Source organism: Eulemur rufifrons, chromosome 16 (assembly GCF_041146395.1).
Source record: "Eulemur rufifrons isolate Redbay chromosome 16, OSU_ERuf_1, whole genome shotgun sequence".
NCBI classification, from domain to species: domain Eukaryota; kingdom Metazoa; phylum Chordata; class Mammalia; order Primates; family Lemuridae; genus Eulemur; species Eulemur rufifrons.
The window spans coordinates 80140751-80166678 of record NC_090998.1 but is presented as its reverse complement, the minus strand read 5'-3'; the positions used below and the strand labels follow the sequence as shown (position 1 = coordinate 80166678).

General features: G+C 44.6%; 1 protein-coding gene across 1 annotated transcript in view; it reads right to left on the bottom strand.

Annotated features, from left to right (window-relative positions):
* Window positions 1-25928, bottom strand: part of STAB2 (stabilin 2) — a 146691-nt gene that overhangs the window by 54298 nt on the left and 66465 nt on the right. The window contains exons 27-39 of the mRNA XM_069490760.1: window positions 24881-24973; window positions 22268-22315; window positions 20618-20754; window positions 20078-20192; window positions 18329-18406; window positions 14902-15000; window positions 14705-14812; window positions 11175-11306; window positions 8245-8373; window positions 6929-6985; window positions 5815-5910; window positions 4632-4827; window positions 3031-3126 (exon numbers count right to left, since the gene is read on the bottom strand). Of these exons, the coding sequence (XP_069346861.1) occupies window positions 3031-3126; window positions 4632-4827; window positions 5815-5910; window positions 6929-6985; window positions 8245-8373; window positions 11175-11306; window positions 14705-14812; window positions 14902-15000; window positions 18329-18406; window positions 20078-20192; window positions 20618-20754; window positions 22268-22315; window positions 24881-24973 (1384 nt within the window). The remainder of the gene's footprint in view (window positions 1-3030; window positions 3127-4631; window positions 4828-5814; window positions 5911-6928; window positions 6986-8244; window positions 8374-11174; window positions 11307-14704; window positions 14813-14901; window positions 15001-18328; window positions 18407-20077; window positions 20193-20617; window positions 20755-22267; window positions 22316-24880; window positions 24974-25928) is intronic.

The following is a 25928-nucleotide window of genomic DNA, read 5'->3' as shown; positions in this document are numbered from 1 at the left end:
TGATTAGTGATGTCTGCTGTGGGCTCGGGAGTAGGGAATTTGCACTAGGATGGTGGAGTTGTCTTCCATGCTCTAGTCTAGAGGCTCTTTGCTTTTCACTCCACACCATGGTTTTTTTCTGTGATTTACTGAACACATTTTCCTTGCTAGACTGGAAGCTCCTTGTGCAGAGTGTGCACTGGAAACAGGGACGGGAGATAAGGCTGGAAGACTGCTAAGGAATTTGGACTTTCTCCTGTGGGCAATCAAGAACTGTAGCAAGGTACCAAGGCCTGGGAAGGGTGGGACACATGATCTGATCTATGTTTTGGAAAGTTCTCTCTGGCAGCAATGTAGAGTATGGAATACAGGAAGATAGGACAGGAGACAAAGAGACTTGCAGGCTACTGGTGAGAGGGGACGGAGCAGCAGGAAGGGATGGGTTGAGAGATGAGACACAGAATAACGTAGGTATGTCAGTGAGCAGGAGGGAGGCATGGAGGCTGGGTGGGGAGTTCCCAGATTGAGTGACCAGGTATGTGGGTGGTGGGATCTTTCTTCACAGGAAAGAAAGCAGAAAGAAGAGTGAGTCTGGTGCTCTATCCTTGGCCTTGTCTTCTTCCCTTCATGGTGTGAAGCTCACATACTTCTATCTGCTCATCTGCCTCCTATGCTTATATCTCCAGCCTTCACCCCACCCCTGAGCCTTACACCCACAAATCCAACTGCCTGCTCTACAGCAACTGGCTGGGACCTGCCAGCATCTCCCACCAGACTGCAAACTGCCGAGGGCAAGGGCCATATTGTGCTCACTGCAGAGTCCACATTGCCCAGCATCTGGCAGGAGCTCAGCAAGTATCCAAATGCAAGAATGAGCTAATGCGTCCTGGGTATCTCCATTTGGATGTTGGCTGGCACCTCAAACTCAACCTCCCTCAAGCTGAACTACCCCATCATGCCCCTCTATCTTCTTCCTTGGTTGGCCTATGTCTGGGTCATAATCTGGGTGTCCTCCTTGACCCCTCCATCCTTCCTTTCCTTCTGCATCCAGTCACCACCTCATCTGACAATCAAAGGTCTCCATTTTCCCTGCCAAAGTCATGCAGCTGCCTTAGTTCAGACTTTTATTAATTGTCTCCTGAAAACTTGCCCCAGCTTCCAGACTGTTCCCTGTCCCTTTCCATTTGGTTTGTCCCCCATGCACCATGTTCTTGAAGCATATAAGGACAGCCGGGGGCAATCTATTGTATCTGTTCTAGGGAGTCACCTAGGATGTACTACTGTTTGTGTGACCCTATTGGTCACTGCTCCCCCCTCCCAGGCTCTCTGAACCCCAACATTTGATGCCGCTCTGGGCTGGCTCCTTGGCTTCAAACCATCTAGGCTTCCCACTACAGCTTTTCTACCAAGTCTTAACTCTGCATTACTTTGATTTTAGCATCACTGGGAGCTTTGGGCAAAGACACCCCCTCTGACAACCCTACATCCCTGGAGCCCTCACTGGGCTGGTGGGCACCCGTGATCTCCTCCTAAGCCCCTGTCCTGGAAGACAGGAAATCTCTCATACCTGTTTCTGGGAATATTCTCTTCAATCCAGCATTAGAATGATTTTTCTTTTTCTTTTTTTTTTTTTAAAATATTTTTTTTACTTTTTTTTTTTTTTTTTTTTTTTGAGACAGAGTCTCACTCTGTTGCCCAGGCTAGAGTGAGTGCCGTGGCGTCAGCCTAGCTCACAGCAACCTCAAACTCCTGGGCTCAGGCGATCCTCCTGTCTCAGCCTCCCGAGTAGCTGGGACTACAGGCATGCACCACCATGCCCGGCTAATTTTTTCTATATATATTTTTTAGCTGTCCATATAATTTCTTTCTATTTTTAGTAGAGATGGGGTCTCGCTCTTGTTCAGGCTGGTCTCGAACTCCTGAGTTCAAATGATCCGCCCACCTCGGCCTCCCAGAGTGCTAGGATTACAGGCGTGAGCCACCGCGCCTGGCCTGATTTTTCTTTTTCTTTTCATTTTTTGAGACAGCGTCTCGCTCTGTTGTCCCAGGTAGAGTGCAGTGGCATCATTATAGCTCACTGCAACCTCAAACTCCTGGGCTCAAGCAATCCTCCCTCCTTGGCCTCCCAGATTGTAGGTGTGAGCCAACCGTTTTATGGCTTCCTGGTGGCTTGATCAGGAAGTCCAACCTCCTTAGCTTTTCATGGTCTGGCTCCTCCTATCACACCACTGTAGCCTTTTCTCATTCAACTCTCCTCTTTGCCCTTATATCCCTCTCATTCTGCAATCCTTTGGTGCCCTAAATGTGTAGCACATTCCCACATCTTTGTGCTATTCCACGTGCTTCTTTTGGCCTGAAATCTTCTCCCTCATCACTCTCACCTGATGCACGGTAAGAACCATCAGTGCCATGCGGTAGGGTTGGAGGAAATGGGCCTTTTCAGACCCTTTTGCTGGGAAAATAAATTGATATTACCTCCGAAGGACATCTTGGCAATAAGTAGCAAGACCAGAGAGCCAACTCCTGACTCAGAAATCTCATCTCTAGGAATTTAACAAAGGAATTAATAAGACAAATGTGACAAGATGCATACAGATATGCTCATTCTAGCATCATTTATGATAGCACAAAATTGATTTTAAAAAGTGTGGCACTGACACATAACAGAATATTATGTGGAAATTAAAAATGAATGCTATCTATTTTTATTCACCTGGAAAGACTTCCGTTATATACTATGACGTGAAAAAGTGGGCTACAAGACAGTACCTAGAGTACGATGCCCTACACATATGTTTATATACCTAAAAAGAGATTGGAAGCTAATAAAAAATATCAGTAATAGCTCTTTCCTGCCTTGGGAATATGAGTAATTTTATTTTCTTCTTTCTGCTTTTTTTTTATTTTACAAACTTTCTACTTCAAGAAGGAATTATGTTAATTGTCAGAAGAAGTAATAAAGGCATGATTTCTATTTCAGAAAGAAAAGAGCGTAGCTGCTGAGAGGTGAGGCTAAGAACAGATCATAAATACTGAAGGGCTCACTCTTACCACTGTCACATTTCACTCCTCGCCAGCCAACGTCACATTCACAGGAGCCGTCACCCGAGGGTCCTTGGTTGCATCTCCCATGGACACAAGGACACACTAAGTGGAAAAACACCTACAAATCATTAGACTCTAACCCATGTTCAATAACTCATTTGTCATTTACTGGGTTCACATTATTGCTTTTAATTCTCCAACCTGGTTCTAGGGAATCATTGTCTTTAATGGCAGACTCCACTCACGGGAAGGGTAGGGGTGCAGGAGACAGAATCTAGCCCGCAACAGGTAAACCAACTCATGCTGCAATAAAGAGGCTCAGAACACAGTTTTGGAACTGTGTAGCACTGCGGGTGTGATACCCATGCAGCACGAGAGTGTCCTCAGCCAAGGTCATCTTAGGATCCAGGGTTATGTGGGACCTGTTGAGATGGAACCATGGTTGTTCCTTAAGAGTGGACTTCAAAAAGAAACCCGTTTGATATTGGGTTTGTATAATCCTGATGTGGCCTTGGTTTCTTCAATAATATAGAAATGCTGATTCCTCTGTTTCACAGCAGGGTCATGAGCCTTTTTGAGAACTGGGTGAAAGCTATGTTTCCCCCACAGAAATGCATTCAGCTTTGGAGGTTTGCTGGACCCCGTGAGGGTCATCCGTGGGTCCCAGGCTAGGAACTCCTGCACAAATGCAAGCAGGTAACTCTTCCCAATAACACAGAAAAAAAAATCAACACTATAATTCTATTATTATATGGCCCAATCATAATGATTCAATTATATATTAATTTTTGTCTGGCTTAGACCAGCTGATGAGAAAACAGTGATAGCCAGGTCAAGTTTATGTTTTCTAGTACTAGGTAGAACAATGCTTTGTTTTCTCATCATGGGTTAGGAAACCTGTCCTCTCAAGTCAATCCTCTCACAGGTGTGTATTCCTGGCCACAAGGAAGTCCAGGTGCAAGGATGCAGAGAACTTGGCTCAAACAAATCAATATTTTTGCAAAAACAACTTAAAGCACGTGGCTTGCTGATGGTGAATCAATAGAGTACTCTTCTGTAAAGAACAGCATGATTTAAGAGCCAGGGTTTGGAGTCAAGCAAGCTGTGCCAAATCTCAGCTCTGCCTCTCACTAGGTGTGACCTTGGGGAAGCCATTGAACCTCTTTGCCTTGATATCTTCATCTGTAAAATGGGAAGAGCAACACTCAAGTATATAAGGTTCCTGTGTGGATTAAATAAGGTAATATGTAATGTGTGCAGATCTTTTTTTCAAACTATCGGGCAATGTCCACAATCGAAAGCTTAACCATGATGACTAATGTGCACAGGCAAACACAGAAATGCAGTTGGGCTGGGAATGTTAATGAACAGATTGGGGGTGGGTTGGTAGGTCCAGATCTATGACTGAAAACGCTTGGAAACACTGCCCTACGCAAATGACAAAACACATGTCCTTATGATTCACCATGCTAATAGCAGATGGGGTTCCAGCCGGCTGGGGAGACAGGCCAGTTAGGAAGCCCCTGCCGATCACTCTTTTCCCGAATGTTCCCGGTGGGTTTCAGCAGCGCAGGAGCCTGACTGGGGGAGGGGAGGAGGGCGCGCACCTTGGTCGCAGTGGATGCCGTACTTGCCCTCGGCGCAGGTCTCGCAGGCGGTGCCGCTGAAGCCCGCCCCACACTCACACGCGCCCGTGCCATTTATGCCATCCAAGCAGATGCCGTTACCGAAGCAGGCGTTCTGGGCTTTCCCTGGGCAGGGCTGGCACTGAGGCCCAAAGAAGCCGGCACAGCACTCCCTTGTCTGAAACAGAGGGACAGGGCTGGACACGCACTCTCACCTTCGGGTTTTGTCCAGCCTGAGTGCAGAAATCCTGCTGGGGCGGCCTCTGTGTGCACCTGTGTCTTTGACCCCACATGGAGGGGCTGAGGGATGGGGGCAGGACCCTCTGAGGACTGGGTGAGGCTCAATAATTTCCAGGGGTGCTAGGGACAGGACCAAGGCCCTCCCGGAGAAGGCAGGCAAGAGGGAAAGGAAAAGGCAAGTCAAGGAAGAGGATAAAGCAATGAGAAAGGAGGAGAGGGAGCAGAATAAACTAAAGAAAGATGTATGTGACACGGGAGAGTGGGCCGTCCAAGGGTTTCTCCACCCAAATCGCGGGCCGTTTGCACTGATGTCATTTCATCTACTGAAGGTGGGGAGCCCTGCGGAATGTCTGCTTGGTTTTGGCCTGCTTTTATTCTTGAGTGTATTAAAACACAAAATCTCTCCTCTAGCCCCAAGATCTGCAGCTTCAGGGCCAGACCATCCCACTTCTGCTAGGGTAGGTGGAGGTTATGTCTAGTCCTCTGGGAAAGAAGCAGAATGGGAAGCTGTAAAGAAAATTCCAAAGCAATGCCCAGTGGTATATAGCTTTGGGGTCCTGTTTTCTAAATGACCCGCATCCCTTATCTTCCCTTAATGAGTGGCCACTTGCTCTGTCTCTGGCTTACAAGTCAGCTCCCACAAGTAGGTCTGTGAACAGGGAGGTCCTCTTAGCCTCTTACTCCCTCCTTTTCTTCATCATGCAATTGAATATCGCAGCATTTACCTATTTGCTGACTTACAGGGCTGTTCTGAGTTTTATTGCCACCACTGCTACTTTGATTGACAATGACAATCAAGATAATGAGGAGGAAGAGGGTATGGCAGCGAGAACACATGCAAAGGCATTTTGAAAAGTACAACAAATGATTGAAGTTCCCAATGATGCTGCAGTAGTTAGAAAGATGATTAAATTGTCATACTCACAATGACAGTTCTCACACATCTTGGCTGACACCCAATAGCCACAGATCGTTTTCCCATGAAATAAAAGGTGTAGATACATTTCCTCATCTCATCGCCCTATAAAATAGTAATGATTGTGTCAGCTTGTAAATTAGGAAAACACTTTCCGATCTCTAAAACGAGCAGGTGGGTGACGCATCGCTCTCTGACTAGAATGTTCCGGAAAGGAAGGGTGGTGGCTTGTGGCACTGCTTCATAAGCAAGAAAAGACAAAAATACAATGTTGGCTGCCAGAATGCCAGGTGGCAAAATCCAAATAATTACATGTAAAGTAAAAAGAACATTTCTCTAGAAGACCAATTCAAGTTCAAAAGAATAGTCTAGTAAACCACATAAAAATGTCCTTCTAGCACAATACAGGAACAGTATTGATTGATCTGAAACTTGGTTTCTATTTATTTGTTGATCTGTATTCTGCCTTGGTCCAAGAAAGGGTTAAGGCTGCTTACAAAGGGCCATAATATACCAGATTAAATTAAAAGTCAAGTTAGAAAATTGGTATTGGTTGTTATCATAAATTATTATTAGCATGCTATGGAAGGTGCAGGAGTGTTTATTCTTTGTAACAGTTTTTTTCCAAAGTAGCTTTTACAATAAATAGCTACAAGAAACAGGGATTGGTAATTAATTCAAAGATACGGCTGCTTCTCCCATGTCTGCCATCTGTTTTTGAGAAAGTGAGTTGCAACTTCAACTATAAAAGGAAATCAGGCAGGTGGAATGCATCCTGGCTGGGTGTGGTTTTGGATAAGGCATCTGTCTTCTCTGATAAGATTTCTTGCTGCTGTCTTCAACTGGCTACTGGGATATGAAAGATGCAGAAAGTAAAAAATCCCCACTGGCACTGTGTGTTGATTGACACGAACCCATTTGTATTTATTTATTAATTAAATTTTGCCTTGGTTGCCAAAAATGGATTTAAGACTTTACAAAGATGCATATAACCAGGTAAAATTTATTTCAAATTAAGTGAAGGAATGAGGGAAGTGAAAATGAGGTATGCTTGAGATTTGTATTCTAATTCAGACTTCCTAGGACCTGGAAACTATTTCATCAAAGCAGACAAAATACTTACTAGTGGTTTCGTTCCAGATGGGCAGATCGGCTGCTGGGGACACTTCCCGCATTTTCCCTTGGTGGGACACAGAGGCAAAGGGAACATTTTGAGGTTATTAATTTTAGTGCAAAATGAGGGTGTGAAGATTTTCTAGAGCTTGGAGGTGAAGGTTTTAGTATATAGAATTAAAAATGGAGGAAGGTCATCTGGTCAACCTCCTTAACATTCTTTGAAACAATTACTTTGGGTCTTGCATATTAGCATATCAGAGCGTCGTTTTTCTCCACCACACTCTTCTGACTCTGATAACCCTTACAGTGTGGTGTCATCTTATTTAAGCCCTAATTCCTTTGACAGCAACTCTTATTTATTGAAAACCCACTATTTAGTGAATGGGACCAGATTCAGAAACTAAAGAGGTGCCACACTCAGTGCCCAGCTTGGGCGCACAGGGGCCGGCTGAGGGGTGAAGAGTGGAGACACTCCACAAGATTATAACACTATTACAAAACAAAGAACAAAAGTTAACAATGACAGAAACTCCTAAATGCAATCTGTTCCTAAAACAGGAGGAGGTCAAAGTGTGTAGCCCTGAACTTGGTACCTACTGGATGGTACAGTGTGGCTATTCAGGGTTCCAGTTCTGGGCCAGAATCCCTTCTCTGCCACCTGCTGGTGTGTGAACCTGGTGTATTACTTAACCTCTCTGTGGCTCATTTTCCCCATCTGTGACGTGGGGTTAGTAATAGCACCTACTTTGTAGGATGCCATGAGGATTACGTGCGTTATTATAACACATGTAAAGTGTTTACAGCAGTGCCTGGCACTTCGTAACTGCCCAATAAATGTCAGCAGTTATTACTATCATTGAAAGATCCTACACTGCCCCATGAACTGAAGTGAAAAGGCTCCATCATCACATCCCATATTACACCGAAATCATTCATTTCCATATTTTCTCTTCTAGTAGACCGGGTTTGGTTCATGCGTGCCATAGGTCCCCTCCCTGTGCCTGTGCTGACGTGGTACCCTTTCCCTTTGAGGAAAACCCTGGCTTCAGAATCCTGCTCAGCACAGACCCCAAGGCAGCCTTTCCCAGGCACTCAAGGTACAACCTATCGCACTAGATCATGAGCCCATTGAGGGCAGGGGTCACGTCTTACTTTTCTTTGCAGACCCACAGTCTGGTGTGCTCCTTGGCACATCAGAAATGCTCACTCAGTGGTTTTTGGACTGAATTGAGATATCTTAATAGAAAATTCTTATGCTTAAAGAATTATAAAAAAATAAGCCAACATCCTTTAGTTGCATCATTGGCCCTGGATATAACTTACTCGTATGATAGTAGTGTCATTATTATCACATCTATTCTTCTGAATTTCCAGAACTTTTCCCAAGCCATGGATCACTCCCTTGTCAGTGGCTATGTTGGTGTAGTTTACTGGAGCCTCATTTACATAGAGCTGTGAACAAGAGAGTTAAATGTGACTTTTTATGATAGTGATTTTAAGGGAGATGGGGAAGATGAGGACTGGAGGTTATCAACAGGACGACAGCCTAGAGGATATTCTAATATTCACCTGGAAGGTAGTGCTTTTTGTATTGGAAAGAGCTCTGGCCTAAGAAGGGAGTCTGAATAACAGTCCTGCATCTGGCACCATCTAGCTGTGTGATCTTGACCTAGTTGCTTTCCCTCTCTGAACCTCAATTTTTTCTTTTGTAAAAGGAAGAAGTTTTTTTAGGTAATCTCTAAGGTATCTCTCCATCTCCCAACTGAATCAGCTTATGTTTGTTTGAAAAATAAACAAATATGATCACCAGGTTAGTGCCCAGTGGCAAAATGACTCCCTGGACGTGCTGCATTGTGCTGTAGACCTGTGGTCCTAGAGGTGCTAATGCCGTCCATAACCAAGACATGGAGGATGCAACTCAGCCTTTCAGCACGTCTCCACCTCATTGCGAACTTGCAAGCAACACTCAGAAAGGCTGAATAACAGTTATACAAGAATCAAATAAGACCTGTCTTTGTCTAGTGTGTCCATAAGCATCCAAGACATGAGAACAAAATCAGTATCTAAATACTGACAAGCCAAATTCAATTTTGAGCTGTAATTTGTTTTTTTTTTTGGTTTTCTAAGGGAAGTATACTTTAATGATCGACTAATGAAAAATAAATGAAGCCATTAATTAACATAATGAAAAAACCTGGAAACAAATGGTTCTTTTAAAAATTGGGGTATTGTGTGTATATGTATGTGTGTGTGTGTTTGTGTGTAGGTGTAGTAGGGCTGAGGTTGGAAAACTCTTGAACTAAGCAGATTTCAAGTCGGTATCTAATGAGGGCTTAAAATTCATAAAATAATTCATGTATTAACATCCTAGCAGTCTCCACTGCACCGATATTAAAATGACCTTACTAAGTTCTTAAATTTGAACTTCCACTGAATGTTAAAGTCCCTTAAGATTTACTTGCAGTCAAATGAATTTCCATTTGGAGGTTGAGGTAAGTGGTGGCCGAGCTCCGCAGCGGTGTTTCAAGGTCTGTCTACATTTGGAAAATTAGCAGGAAATCTTACCTAGTCTCAAATGGTGATTATACAACAATTTTCTAGAATTCCAAGATACTGAGCTATGTTTAAATACCCAAATAGAAGAACATTTGATGTTGTAATACTGTTGATTTGGCATTAAAGAAGTCTGAATCATTTCTATAGTGAGGTATCCAGAGAATTATGGGTGGCACTAAATTTTGACCTGAACACATCTACTCATTTAGAAAGCATTTTTCTATGCTACCATTGTTGTAAGAGAAGTAAATTAGTATCAATAAAAGCAAAGTCTCTACTGTATGAGTAACTCTTGCTTTAGATCAAAGAATTTCTGAACAATTAGAAAATGAACATTATAGCATTGAAATTGATTCAACTAACTGCATTGGAATATTTATCTTTACATGATGAAATAAAAGATGACAGATGAAAACAAAAATAAGAACTCTCTATCAATAACATAATTGCCATTCCTGAAAGAATAAAAAAAAATATGTTTAAAAGGGTCTCCTCAAAGTTATTACACAATAGGTAGAATTATTTGTAGGAGTCAGAGAAAAATATTTCAAGTTAGATTATTCTCAAGTAATTAAGAGCCAGGAAGACTTTTTTTCTCTGAAGCAGATTAAAAAAAAACCTTCACATAAAAAATTACTTGTGATTCAATGATGACACCATTGGAGAAATTATTTTTAAGATTACACTTTCCACGTTTGGGGAGTGGTAACACTTGAAGGTGCTGACTCGGGAAAGGGGGGGTGGGGAAAAAAATATGAAACTGTTGTTTTTAACTTGCACTGTTCACTTAATAATTTATCATGAATATTTCCCATATTATTTCATATCATTGTACAAGAAATAATGTATACATTATGAGGATATACTGTATCTAACAAGATATACTGTTAGACTCTTTGATTCTGTAAAATTAAATAAAAAAAAAAAAAAAAAGATTACACTTTCCAAAAAGGATCAAATATTATTATTGCTTAACAAGTTCTATGATTAAACTTTCATTTCAGTATAGCTCTTAGTGTCTCAAATAATAATTTGCTTTTATTAATTTTTCTTGTGACAATTTAGATTGGGATTATATCATGAGTTTCTTGTTGAATTTGTATAGATTGATCTTTTTACTTGATATTTGAAATATGTGAATAGAATTTTATATTTGAAATATATTAAATATTTAGTCCCACTAATTCTTGTTTTATGAATTATAAACATTTAAAAATATTGAGGTATTGTGTGAGATCAGTAATGGAATACCAGCGTGGTGGGCAGTTGGTCCCAGGACTACAATCTCTATGATTATGCAATGATAATAATTTTAATTCATTTGGCCTCTCCACCCTATATATATCATTGGGCTCCTTATGCCCTGGGGCCGACTCCACTTCCTGGGAGTTAGGTTGAGCTCTCAGCTTCCCTTCCATCCTGAGGACCACGTGGGGACTGCCTGTTGGGCTTGTTGTACCAGTGCTGAAGGGTACCTATGGCGGCTGGGATTCAAACACCACAATTCTAAGGCTACACAGAATATCTGAAGGCTGGTGACAGGGCAGGCGAGTGGGAGCTTGCCAGCCTGGTTTAGGTGAAACACTAAGGCTTGATAAGGCTTAGGAAGTGCTGGTGAGATTATTCCAGTATGGAAGTGACCAAGGATGGCAGGCGCTAAGACACTGGTTCCTGGGTCTTACATAAAAGGGTCGCACCTGGTCACTGCGGAGAAAGAAGCCGAGGCGGTAGGAGAAACCCAGCATGGTCTCCCGGTGCATGCCGTTGTGCAGGTCGTTCTTCAGGAGTTTCTCCCTCAGGACCACGTGGTACCGCAGCACGTCCTCCTCCTGCACCACACACAGAGTTGAAAGTGGGTCAGGGACTGGCCTCTCCCCAGCCCAGTGGTGGTGCGGGCTACAGAGAGGAGCAGGGGCTCACCTGGGTGGAAGTTTTGACCGAGGCATCAAGACACAATCGATACTAAATACCAAAGTGTGCCGTGAAACAGGTCACCTCAGAGAACTTGCGAATGTTCCAGGTAGGACAGCCAGGAACTCACTGCAGAACTCTAACCCCCAGACAGGGTGTGAGAGCTAGGGGTGGGTTTTAAAGATGATCTCTTTGGGCAGAACTGCTGAGAAGAGAGAGAACCCACACCCACTGGGGCCACAAAAGGAGCTGCACGTTTCAAGGACCTTGAGCTGTGTCCCCTGCAGATGGGGTGGCCTGTTGGACAGGGTCTGGCCCAGGCAGGGGCTGCTGGTGAGCTGCTCCAGGGTGGAGTGAGGAGGGCTGTCGCTGCACTCGGACAGACCTGCACTCGGAGAGGGCTGGGGACAGGAGCGTGGGTGTCTGCCATGGCTCAGACGTGCGGCGTGTCCGAGAGAGCCGAAGGCAGCCTGCGTGGGCAGGCAGGCTCCCCAGGGGCAGGGGAGGCTCTGCGGTCTTAGGGTCCTTCCTGATGCTTCTACCCCTCAGCTTCAAACCTGGTGAACAACACTGAATCTAATGAGATCAGGGGGGACAGACGCATCCGATGGGGAAGGGGAGTAGAGATTCCTAAGCGATTGTCTGTTAGCCCCAAACCCACCTCCTACACTCTGCTCCGTGATGCTGGGCGGAGGCTGTCGCCCACGTTTCACCTTTGCAAGGGGATCCCTGTTAGGTGCTGCCACTGGGAAGCTCTAGAGGAAGGCTGTCAGGCTGCAGGGGGAAGGAGGGATTGTTCCTTCCTGTCGCAGCTCCCCAGCCTCACTCCTCTGCCCTGGCAGTGGCAGCTGAACCTGGAAGGCAGTTTCCCACCGCGCAGAGCCAGCTTTGTCCTGCCCTCCCCACCCCCGAGACAACAGCGGGCAATGCCCGCTCCTGGAGGTCTGGGTCTCGGACCCACAGGGACCCTCCGGCAAGCTCAGACACCAGCGCCCCCTCCTGGAGGTCTCTAGGTTTGTACATTTTAGCAATTCTAACCTCTACCCTTTGTTCTCCCAGCCTTAGGGGTCACAGATGCCTCCTGCAGTTGCTGCCACTTTGATCTCTCTCTCTCTTTTATTTACCTTTCAGTTATATTTATGCAACTTTATACCCTTATATAGGTTATATACCTATATAAATAATTCATATTATTAAATTCTCTTTGTTCAAGTAACTGGTTCGGTTTCTGTCTCCTTCCTGATGGACCCTGGCTGATTTAAGGACCAAGCCCTCTTCTCCAGCTTCCTGCCTGCACAAAGCCCCACTGAGGAGCAGGGAAGGAGAAAGAATTCATTTTAAATCTAGTTTAAAATATTTTTTTTTTTTTTTTTTTTGAGACAGAGTCTCACTTTGTTGCCCAGGCTAGAGTGAGTGCCGTGGCGTCAGCCTAGCTCACAGCAACCTCAAACTCCTGAGCTCAAGCGATCCTCCTGCCTCAGCCTCCCGAGTAGCTGGGACTACAGGCATGCACCACCATGCCCGGCTAATTTTTTCTATATATATTTTTAGCTGTCCATATGATTTCTTTCTATTTTTTAGTAGAGGTGGGGTCTCGCTCTTGCTCAGGCTGGTCTCGAACTCCTGAGCTCAAATGATCCGCCCACCTCAGCCTCCCAGAGTGCTAGGATTACAGGCGTGAGCCACCGCGCCCGGCCCAAAATATTGATTATTGCAAGGGGTGCCAAGGCTGGATCGATCCTTCCCTCCTTCCCTCCTTCTTTCCTCCCCCCCCCCCCAACTGCATATGTGACTTAAAGAGCAGTTGTGACTAAAGTGACTATAGGACTTTTAGGGGAAGCAGAAAGGCTATGGGACTGCCTGAAGTTTCATCGTGGGGCAAGCAACTAATGCTCCCCACTGAAGAGGTTTAAAGGAACAAGGGACGAGGTCAAGGTGAATTCGATTCCATCCCAGGAGTCCCGTTTGTTCAACACGCCTGTTACAGAAGTTCAAGACGCTGTCCTGCCTTCAGAGTTTGCAACCTAGTCAGAGAGCTCAGACTCACCCTTGAGATGGGTCGTCACAGCAGGGATACAGGGCAAGTGCCGAAGGGGGCACGTGTGGTGTGGTTTCCAAGGCAGCAGAGAGTCCCTGTGGCTCGGGTGGCAGAGCTGGCTTCCCTGAGGGGGTGGGACTGAACATGAGGAACTGATGGGAGGGATTTAGGAGGTCTGGAGGAGGAAGGGCAGCCTTCCTTACTTCCTTATTAAATAAGGGGAAAAAATCCTTATTTTCTGAAAATTCACTCAACATTTTCTATCCATCAGTCATGGGCCATTTCACTCTTCCATCAAAGCCTCCTTGTTCATGGCCCCATATTTAATATAGATTCACATAGAGACTCTCCCGTACACAAACCTCCTCCATGCCAGAGCTGCCGGCAGTTTCATGCATACCCTGGAATTGCACACTTGAGCTCATGCGCACAAGGTTGCAGGCGTGGTGCCCTGAGGGGGTGGGGTGGGGTGGGGTGTGTGTGTGTGTGTGTGTAGATAGGAGCAAAGATACCACAAACATCTTTGCATGGTTAGGATCTGTGAGACCAACACTCTGGTTAGACCACATGGTTTCTCCAGAGCACTGGTGGGAGACAGCACTGGGCCCCAGGCTGTCTTTAAGGGGCTTTCAGTACCAGCCCCGTCTCATTAGCATCTTCATCTCAGCCACCCTATGTAAAGGGGTAAGTGAAAATGGTGTGCTTGCCGTGCAAATCCAGCTTCAAAAGTGTCCTTTCCAGTGGGGCTGGGCCCCTCATATATGAAAATTCTGGAGCCACCACTGAATATTAGATAAATTGTTTAAACCTCCAGTTTATGGAGGTCTTAGGTACCTGGGGAGATTGTTTGGGCTTAGCCCTGTAAGAAGCAGGATTGATAGAAGGGTTTTAAGCCAGATAGTGTAAAAGCACTACCAAAACAAAAAAACAAACAAACAAAAAACCCAGATAGTGGCATGATTGAAGCTGACATCTCAGCTGCTGGGACCAGGGAACGGCCAGGGAAGGGGAGGAGGATCCTTGCATGTTAGTGAGATGCCTGCATGCTGTGTATATTGGCTCAAGTGTGTGACTCCAGGGGTACTCACAGAACATCCGGCAGCTCTGGCAGCGGGGAGGTTTGTGTACGGGAGAGTCTCTGCATGAGCCTATGGTGAGTACGTGAATATGGGCGAGGGGGTTTTGATGAAAGGGTGAAATGGCACACAATCGCTGGATTGAAAACGGTGTTTGAATTTTCAGAAAATAACTTCCCTGGTTATTGTTCCTGATACCTACTAGAGTTGCGACCTTCTTCTCTCTGATGTAATTCTCGATGGCATCATTGTTTGGAGCAAACACTGTGTAAGCATCGGCTGCCTCGATGGCATTTGCGAGGTTATATTGCTGCAATGGAGAGAGAGAGAAGAGTGCGTGAGGGATTCCCATTCTTATCAATCTGAGCAAGGCAGTCATGCAGGGAATGAGGTACTTGCAATGATGTAGCCCCGGAAGATGGAGTAGTCCGGCATCTGCTCCAGCCGGGTGAGCAGGTTTGGTAAGGAGCCAGTTAGACCTCTTTGGGGGAGCAGCACCTGGCAAAGGAAATCCCAAAATTATGTCAGCACATCTTGGTAGGACGAACTGCTAGCTGGGACATATGAAAGTCCCATTAACCTCTTCAGGCAGTGAAAGGAATTGACCTTGACAACATTTTGAAGATTACTCAAAAATAGTCTGGGATACAGAGTGACAAGCCTGGAGACTTGCAGATGTTATTAATTCAGTTTTATGTCTCATACTGAAACCTCCTGGATTAGAGAAGATTTCATCTTGTACAAAAGACTTGACAACTTCCCCTGAGAAATCCAGCTCGACTTTCATTAATCTACCTGTCAGGGAAGACCCTGAAAATCTAACTGAAATGCAGCCGATTGCAGATAAAATCCATTCTTTATAGGTTGTTGTTCTTTGCTTTTATTCTTCAGGGTCTTCATTTCTTTTCTCTGAAGTCTTAACTCTACTGCAACCCAGCAGCTTGAATCTGGCTTGTAAAAATGTTTTGTTTGGCTTATACAATGTAATAAAAATAGGACATTTTGACATAAAAATTTAGACTTATGACTTCTTTTTAAAAACATCAGTCTAGGCCAGGTGTGATGGCTCATGCCTGTAATTCCAGCACTTTGGGAGGCTGAGGCAGAAGGATTGTTTGAGCCCAGGAGTCTGAGCCTAGCCTGGGCAACATAGTGAGACACTGAACCCTACAAAAAAAAAAAAAAAAATCCAAACTTAGCCAGGCGAGGTAGCATGGGTCTGTAGTTTCAGCTACACAGGAGGCTGAGGCAGAGGATTTCTTGAGCCCAGGAGCTCGAGGCTGCAGTGAGCTATGATTGCACCACTGTATTATTGCACTCCAGCTTAGGTGACAGAGTAAGACCCTGTCTCTAAAATAATAATGATAATCATTACCCCCAATCTGCCTGCATTTCTGAAGACAATACACAGCTGCAGAGAGTAGCAGCAGCCCCTTTCACCACAGTCCCTGCCACTTCCTAACGCCTTCCCCACCCCCAGCTCTCTTCATTCATTTTGTTGTCCAACTGATCTACTTGAACATTGGAGTTTGCAAGTCTTGCATGATTAACCTTCTGGCCAAGATAACTATTTCCATCTTCTCATTCTACCTAGAGCCTTCTCAGATTGAAGAACGCAACACTGGAATATTTTTCTAATTCAATCAGTCTTCAACCAACATTTATTGAGTGCCTGCTATAGGCCAGGCAGTGGGTATACAAATGGGATTGAAGCCTAGGTCCTACCCTCAAAGAATTCACAGCATATAACAGTGGATGGCCCAATCCAGCCTGCTGCTTATACTTAAAAATAAAATTTTATTGGAACACAGCCATGCAAATTTGTTTACATATTGTCTAATGCTGTTTTCGCCCTACGATGGCAGAGTTGAATAGCAGCCATGGAGACTAGGTGACCTGCAATGCCTCATATTTGCTGTCTGGCTCCTTCCAGAAGCAGTATGCCAACCCCTGTATTAGAGGAAGACAGATACATTTCTGAGTTGGTACTAAAGAGGGAGGAAGGGCTTGAGATGATTAGCAGGTTCCAGTACTATGAGATGGTCTGGTAGAACTTGATAGTTCTATGTCTATGTCAAATTGAGAAAAAGGCACCCATTTCTCCAGGAGTTTGTAACCCCAAACAGGGATGCACAGCATGGGGAGTGAAGTGGGCTGGGATTTAGCTCCACTCCACCCTCTGGCCAGGGCTCTTTATACAGGACACACCTGTAAGATGTATGTGGTGGCCCTGACAAAGATGACCTTCATGCCAATGGACAGATATAGAAGGAGCTCCTAAGAGAGCCAGCGCAGCCCAGAGGCTAAGCAGAGAACTCAGATAGATTAATACCCATCCATGAATCTTTTATGTTCACATAACTGCTTCCTCAATCCAGTTACTTAACCATAAGGAGCCTCAGTCGTCTTATGTGTAAATGAGAACAATACAGAACCTACTTTCTTAGGGTGGTTGTAAAAATCAAATGCGATAATGTGGTGCATGACACAGTGCCTGGCACTTAGTGAACCCTTGAAACTTCCAATTATTATTGCACACAGGGTGAGGCGCTGTGCTGATGAGGGACACAGGGAGACGCAGCCCCTGCCTCTAAGACATGTCATCATGGAGGGGTTCAGGACCTATTCCACAAGGGACAACTATCAGTACAGGAGGACGTAGTTATGACAGGTGAGTGCTATATACAGAAATCTCATGGGTTTCAGAGGAAGAAGAAGGGAATAAAACCAACATTTACTGAGGGTCCACTAGGCAGCAGGTATCGAGAGAGACAGTGTTATTTAATCCTCATGGGGGAAGAAAAGTGAGGCTCAGAGATGTTCTGTAACATGCTCAAGGTCACACAGCTAGCAAGGTGCCTGAACCTAGATTCTATATGATTCTAGAACTCACCCCCTTGACACTATGTCATGCTCAGTGGTATGGGCTGTGTGGGTCAGGGAAGGCCTGCAGAGGCGGTGGCACCTGAGCTGGCCTCTGTGACAATAACGCTCAGTGTTAGAGACGGGTTGAGGTGCCATTCTACTAATGAGGTTGTGTCTGCCAAAAAGTTTAAATAAGGGGATGTAATTTCATGTTTTTAAAGGTTTTTCATATTTCAGAAAGCCAGCATTGGAGAAGAAAAATGCCCTCGATAAGTAATGTTACTTTCCATTACATGAAGTCATAGTTCCCAGCAAGTGATGAATCACTTGCTCAAAAATGTTGTGTTTCTATAATGTCCCTTGGCAATACAGGAAGATTCCAAGATCTTTGCAAAGTACTGTACCCAAGAGTTTTATAAATAGCCTCTGTTTTCTGAACAGAAATAGTTGACCTTTTCTGCAACTCAAAATCAGAAAGCGAGTATATAAGTGCCAACTGAAAACAATTGTAGTTAAAACACAATTAGTTAATTGTTTTTCCCAATCTTCTACCTCACAAAAGTTCCCAATGTACCCCAAATTCTAATTTTCATTTTAAATGAAGATCCTAATACGGTAACTGAAAACTACAGGGTAACCACGTGCCTCTCCTCCAGCTCTTGTGTATACCCGTCTGGACGTGGGGACTTCTCAGTGCCTTTGGGGACAGCTCCATAAACAAGAAAGATAATATTAATATGTGCGGCCACACTTGCTATAGGGCCTGTTGCAGAATACAGGCTGAGCCAATGAATGAAAAGAGCCTCTAAATGGTTTTAAAATAAAAGTAATGAAGCACATTACAGGTTACTTTTATATCAAGGCTGAGTATTTTTTTATTGTCCAAAAAAGACACTATATAGGAGGATAAATAATGAAGGGAGAGGAGATGCCACATGTGGAGGAGGGTGGAATTGCGTACCTTGTTGATGACATGTATCACTCCATTTGTGGCTGCGTTGTCACCGTCCACGATGGACGCACCTTCAATTGTGATATTCTGTAAATGTGAAACACAGTGGGAATGTGAGTCTCGAGAGAGTACCCCCAGGGTTTCAAATTATCTCTGGGTTCGCCACTTTTTGAACAGCGTGACCTTCATGCTTTTGGGTCATGACCCAAGGCAAGAAATACCTTTAAATTGTTGCCCTGACATGTTTTACACACACACACACACACACACACACACACGTGCCCACAGGTGAAATGAGATAGTACTTTCCCCTACCACATGGTAGATACTGATCATCTGTTACACTCTATTCTATTTCATTAAAAGGTGCCATTTGAGGCTCACTGAAGTGACCCTGCAGTCTGAAAACCCTGTCGACCGTGTTATGGGTTGAATTGTTGAATTGTGTCCCCCTGCTGTCACCATTCCTATGCTGAAGTCCCAACCCCCAGTACCTCAGATTGTGACCTTATTTGGAGACAAGGTTTTCCCAGTTCAAGTTAAAATGCGGTCCTTAGGATGGGTTCTAAGGAGACCATGAAGAAAACACTCCTGGCCACCTTGCACACCTCTTTTGGTTAAATGGAGATATTTATATCAGACACAGGAATGAACTCATTAAAAATGTGTCCTTAATGGTTAGCTCCTCCAGGTCAGGGGTCTTGATCGATTTATCTTTGAATCTATAGGCTATGCCTGCCCCTGTGGGTGTTGAATTAATGCTTGCTGAGGGACTCAGCGATTTAAAGCACCAAAGGATTAGCATGACTGTAGGAATTATTTTATAATGTATATGTGTATCAAGTCATGTCATACACTTTAAATATATATAATTTGTATATTAAAAAATGATGGAAAATAACCCCAATATCACCAGAATTATCATAAGATATATTAAAAAAAAAACCCATGGAACCATATATAGCTGTTTTCTGCTTTCTAAGGGAAATGATCTGATGAGTCGCACACATTCAGGTAAGAGTGGGCACAGATCTTTTCCTAGTGTTCACAATGATGAACAGGCAGGTAGAAATGTTTTAGGTCAGTAATTCTTAAGCATTTTTGACTATGGCCCACGGTCTAGTGATGTAGCAGTTCTCACTTTCCAGTAGAATCTTCATTCGCCTCTTGTACAATTCAGACAAAGAGCTTTGAAACGCTGCCACGAGCAGCAGGGCGGACAGATTTCCTCTTGGAATTCTGAATCTGAGTCCTTGGAACACTGTAGAGAATGCCAGGTGATGAGTTTCTCAAAGGGCTCGGCTGTTCCCAGGGCACTGCCCCATCTCCAGCACCTAGATCTGTGCCTGGCGCATAGTGGGTGCCCAGTGAATATTTGTTGATTGACCCTAACTTAATGTAAAATTTTAGTTACCTGTAAAGACTCAATTAGTAGGTTACAAATAACCAGCTCTTAATTAACTACCAAAAGCAAAGTTGTGGAATTGCACATCCTTCACCCTTCTGGATCATTCTGTGGTCTGCCAAGAGGAGCCGGTGGCCAATCCATGGGCAGAGAGACCACTGCTGTAAAGTAATGTGAGCACGTGTGTCTCTGTGTGTATCCATATATGTTGATAGTGATGGCAGCTGGGTAATGCCTGCATGGGGGTTTTATACTATTTTTGCACGTTTGGAAATTCCCATAGACAAAATTTTAAAAAGTACACTATAGGGTGCCATGTTTCAACCAAACAGACAAATACAGAGCTCTCTTACCCCATCCACCTTTGCCAGGTGAAGGAAGTTGCCTTGCAAAGATGTCGCCAGCATGTCAGAAGATGACAGGGTCTGCAGATCTGCCACTCTGTAGGTGCCTAGTAGTGTATGGTATCTAAAATAACAATCCAAAAGGGCTATAAGTAAATATCAACATATGAGGCAGCATGATTGAGTAGTTAAGAGAATAGGGTCTGGAGCCAGACTGCTATATTCAAAATTCAAGTTCCCCTTGCTTGAATGAGTTAGTTAACCACTTTGTGCCTCTGTTTCCACATCTGTAAAATGGGAATAATTATAATAGCTTTCTCATAGAGCTGTTGGGAGGATTAACTGAGTTATACATAAGGCAGTAAAACAGTGCTTGGCTGTCTGTAATTGCTAACTATTGCTCCCCTGGGAGGGAGGTGAGGGGAATGCCAGAATATGCTCAGGTCTATGAATTTGAAGGACTATGTGGCTTCTCTACATTGAACTTCTAAGATATGTTCACGTGGATGCCATTCAGAGATCATGAAGAAGAAAATAAACAATACCTACTTTATCAGGGCTGGAATATTGCTCTGTGACAACCAAAAGATTTTCTCGTCGTGGTCCATGTCCTCAGTAGCTTGTTGGGAAGGCACGAGGACCGTGAGGTTCGAGGCGACTGACAGCGTGGGTTGCAGAGACGCATTCTGAATCACAGAAGGAACGAACATAAAGTGATCTGACTCTGTTAGGGGACAAGTGGGGCTGACTTAAATGCTTGGCAGAGAGGATGATTTCTCACGCGATTTAATTTCAGGGATATTGGGAAGGTCTCAGGGCTTCCTTTCCCAAATCCACCCTACTCACTGGCTGATGTCTCTTATTCTCTTTGAAACTCACTCCTTTTATTCAAATGTGTGAGTTTTATCAAAATGAGAATTTTCCTGATCAGGTCACATTTTGAGTCATTACAAGTTCCTCATACCTTAAACAAAGAGCCAGAGAAATAGTCCTGATAGGATCCTGTGTGCGTGTGTGCGCACGTGTGTGTATCTGTGTGTATTTGCAAAGACTCTTGAAAATTCTTGGACGACTTTGGAGTAAGGAGGGGAGATTTCAGGAACAGTTTCAGCACGGGAGGGACGAGAGGCCTGAACTCAAACTTTACCTACATTTCATTCTTGCCTAGAGAGCCAGTTCTGGGTAGAAGCTGTGGCATGTTTATGTTTAACAATCGGATCTTTAGGGAAAAACACAGCCCTGGTTTGTAGTATTTACCGATTTGTCTGGTGTGAATATTCTCACCAGGTCCGATTTCAAGGTAGCAACGTGACAGCACTGAGAGTGGAGTTGGGAAAAAGTGTGAACAGTCAGCTCTTGGGAGCTGGGATGAGCCGGGTCCTGCACACCACTGGGCAGGCTTCTGCACACAGGTGAGACCAAGCGCGGTCCGTCTTTACGAAAATCAGTGTGCTCGAGAGGGGGCGCTCAGTCTCTTGTATGTGGGGGATGGGGGTTCAGAGAGGCCCCATGTGGCAACAGGGAGCCATCCTGGAGTGGGTGCTATTTTGACACACATCTATTTAAATGGGATAAACCATTTGTTGCTGTGGCTGGCTGGGCCGGCTGCCTTAGTCCATTCAATCAAAGAGGACAGAGATCGAGACAACCGGGTAGGATGTGGATTGGATTTTTGTCATGATACTTTTCAGGGGTGAGGGATAAGTGTTTCTGGGCCTGTTGGGCTGAGAGCTAAGCACATACAAAGTATCCGGATTGCAGCTATAAATCCCAAGTCTACCTTGGTGAATTACAATGATGAATTATGTTAACTTAAAAAAACCCCCAAAGACCTCTGTGATGAATGACGCTATACATATATATTTGAATTGGTTGAAAAACTGACCACCTCAGCTTGCCCTAGGCCAGAAGTTCTCAGCCCGGGTTGCATGTTAGAGTCACCTGGGAAGCTTTTATAACACACTGATGCCCAGAGCGAACCTCTGGCCAATCAAATCAGAGTGTTCAGGGGCGGAGCCAGGTAGGAGTATTTTAAAAATGTGCTCCAGCGCTTCTAAGGTGCAGTCGGGGTTGAGAACCGCTGCTCAGGACAATCGCCTTCCCTCCTTAAGAGCTGCATTTTCAGTTTTCTATTATATTCACTCCAACTTTGTAAAATTATGTACATCCCCAATCCTAAATCCCAATGAGGGTACTTACGTTTATCCACTGGTTAAATATGGCTGCTTCGGCGAGAAATGACAGTTCCTTATTCACAGGAGCGAGGGAGGGACGGAGGGCGAGACGGGAGAGAACACGGAGAGAGAACAATGAGCAGCACAGTCACCGCACAGTCCTGGGGCGTCTGCACCTGGCCCTCCTGGGGCTGAGCTCGTGTCCCGCCAGCCTCGCTGGTGCTGGCACGGACGGGTGCCCCACGTCACTGCGTGTGTTGCCTGAACAGTGCATTTCTTTCACACCCAGGTGGCTCGGTTATCCTCTACATTTGAGGTTAAGAAGTCATTCCAGAAACTTCCAGTGAAGCAACAACCCAAAGTTCTTTCAAATAAGAATTTAGGTTGTAAGAACACGGCCACGCAGACCCTAAAGAAGGTCACAGAGCTGAGCAAATAGTCCCCTTTCAGGGCCATTGTTGAGTAGTGGCTGGGAACATGGAATCAAACCCACTTGGGTTTTCATTCTGGTTCGGCCATTGCCTAGTTCTTTAGGCCAGTTACCTAATGGACCTCAATTTTCTCATCTGTAAAATGGAAATAATAAAAGTTCCAACTCACAGGTTAATGTGGGTAATAGAGGCATTACTGTTTTTAAAGTGATTAGAATGGAGGCTGGCAGGCAGTAATCTCAGTCTTAGCCACTCATTTTAATTCATCCATCGTGGCAAAAAATATATATCTAGCTACCCCAATTGCCACGGGGGTGGAGTGAAGGAAGGGTGTAAGATATTGAGGGGAAAAGACGGCTCCTGCTCCTGCACAACTCACAGATGTTTTGGGGAAGTTTAGCCTTGAAAAGATAACTACCACTGCCAGCAGAGTAGTGACATCTGAAGGTGCCACAGAGTTTAAAAAAAAAAAAAAAAGGCTCTGGACTTTAAGAAAAAAAGAGACTGGATTCAGTTTCCTGGATCTGCCATTTCCTGGCTGTGTGATCTCGGGCAAGTCACTTCAACTCTCTGAGCACCCAACTGCCTTATCTGAAGAATGAATACAATGAAGCCCTCCTGCTGGGATTATGAAAAGTAAATGCTTTAATGTATGTGGAAAAAAAAATTTTAACTATTAAATACCACTGGCAATAACAATTAGCATCTGCAAATTTCCATAAAGACACTACATTTCAGTGCTATCTCAATTCTCTCCTGAGATATTAAACAAGTTAGTAAATACATGTTTGTTATAAAGGAAATTAGTAAGTGAATGAATAAGTATAAGAGCAGAAATGCTTGAGCAATGCCTTAGATGAGATGTTTTAGATCCCATCTAAATTAATGCCTTAGATTCGGCTGTACCCGAACTGATGGCAGAGAGTCCAGAGGCTGGGCCTGGGGAGAGAGGAACAGGGTTAGGCCTGGAGACAGGAAGGTGACAGCTAGGCTGGAGGGAAGGGCCGTTTGGAAGAAATGTGAGTGGAGTCTGTGCAAAGATGCCTGGAGGGCCAGGCCAAGGATTGGGACTTTATCTTGCTTTTCATGGGAGGAAAGAGGCATTGTGAAAGCAGGGTTTTAGGGCTTTAGTGAAGGCGACCCATAGCCATATGTGACCCATGGCAGAGAAAATGTTGGGGTCTGTGCTCCATGGTCTGAGTGTCAGGAGACAGCTCCTTGGCCTGACCTGGTGAGTAGAAGACACAGTCAGCAGTGAGAGGTGAAGGGTGGGAAGGGCCTCCCAAGGGTCCGATGCTGCAGGCAGCCCAGGGACAGGTGCTTGGGTGAAGCTCTTAGGGGATCATTAGGCCTATTGTTTCAGCTGAGAGGAGGGCAGAAACCAAACTACAGTGAGTTGAACAAAAAGTAAGTGATGAGAAAATGTCAGTTGACTTTTCTCATTTTGACAAACATTTATAAGCAATGGGAATGACATAGGAAATCAGACAAAGATTCTCCCTTGAGTTTATGGTTGAAATAGACAAATGCAGGTGCCATGATGATTTGGCGTGGCCCATACTGTATGGATAGAACACTCTACACTGGTGGTTGGGTGTTTGGGCTCTGCAGTTAGACAGCTATGGGCTGGGTTCCTCACTCTGGAGCTGAAGGACTTTGGGCAGGTTTGCTTAGCCTCTCAGTTTCCTCATCTGTACAATGGGAATAACGATAACATCTACCTCAGAGGGTTGTTGTGAGGTTTAAATGGGTTGCTACTGCATGATAAGGACTTAGCAAGATGCCTGGCACGCAGAAGGTGTACACACACACTCACACACACACACTCACACGGACAGGGGTAAGCACACGGTGCTCTGGGTACCCATAGGAGGCCCAGACAGAAAGAGCCCAGAGAGCCCAGCGGAGGCCAGTTAGATGCTCACTTGGGAAGTTTGGGAATGGAAAGAGGTGGAGTGGTAAGAAAGAGAAGTCAGGACTGCTTGGTACACAAAAGGTGCCAAATAAAAGTAAGCTCGCTTCAGCCTGCAGACAATGTGTGACCCACAGAGCATATATGTCATCTGCAGGAAGCAGCTTGCTTCGCGTCAAATCTCCTACCGCAAATGATTTGTTGATAGAGCACTTTAAAGGCATCTTAGCTAAGAGGCTTTTTTAAGGGCTTTGTCTTTACCATTGTGCACTTGAGTTTGTCATGGATGACTTACCACTGCTGCATTTCCATAGCACAGAAGGCCATCTCCTTCGTAGCCCTCTTGACAGACACAGCTCCAGACGCCAGAAATAAACTGACAGCTTGCCTGATAAAACCAAGGTGAAAGAAATAGTTTGTTTTCCTAAATCAAGAGTTAGACCTGAGTTACATCCGTGAGACAAGAGGCTCTATCTAAGGCGACAGCTGCAAATTTGGAGCTGAAAGATAGTGGAAGTAATCCATAGACCCTTCACGTGTTTGGTGCAGCTCTTATTTAATCACAATAAAATTCTTTCTTTTCATCTCTGCCAGATCTAGCACATAAAAAATACAGGACACACAGTTAAATGTGAATTTCAGATAAATGATAAATGAATAAGTTTTAGTATCAGTTTGTCCCATGCAATAATATTTAGGGCATATTTGTGGTGAAAAATTATTCAGCACATATTTATGTATCTGAAATTCAGATTCAACTGGGGTCCTGTATTTTACCTGGCAATCCTATGTTAGTTCTTCCAAGCTTTGGAATGGAATGAAAGTTGCAATAATTACTCACATTTGGAATGTCAGGGCTTGGTTGAGCTTAAATTAAGCAGGAGTGTTGGAGCTCCTTCAGTTTTGCAAAATGCTCTTGTGATCCTTGGGGAACAGATACTTTGGGGGCATCTCCCCCCAACCATTTTTCATCTCTGAGGACTGTCCCCTGCACCGCACAAATATGGGGGTGGGCCCTGGAGGCTACGTTCATAATAAACCCACTTTCTGGCCATAATTGACTGGCTCATATGAGGACACCAGGACCCAGTTAGGCCAGCTGGATCCTTTCTCCTATGATTTGGAGTTGGGATGTGGGGTGCTGATAAGTTAGTGGGTATTGCTGGTGGTAGGGGGAGCCATTTACCCCAAGATGTGCAGAGAAGCATTAATGGCGATATGGCATCTCTTTGGTTCTCTTGGAGAGAGTTGGAACCCATTCTATTAAGTGAAGTATCCCAAGAATGGAAAAATAAGCACCACATGTACTCACCAGCAAACTGGTTTCCCTGAGTGCACATTTG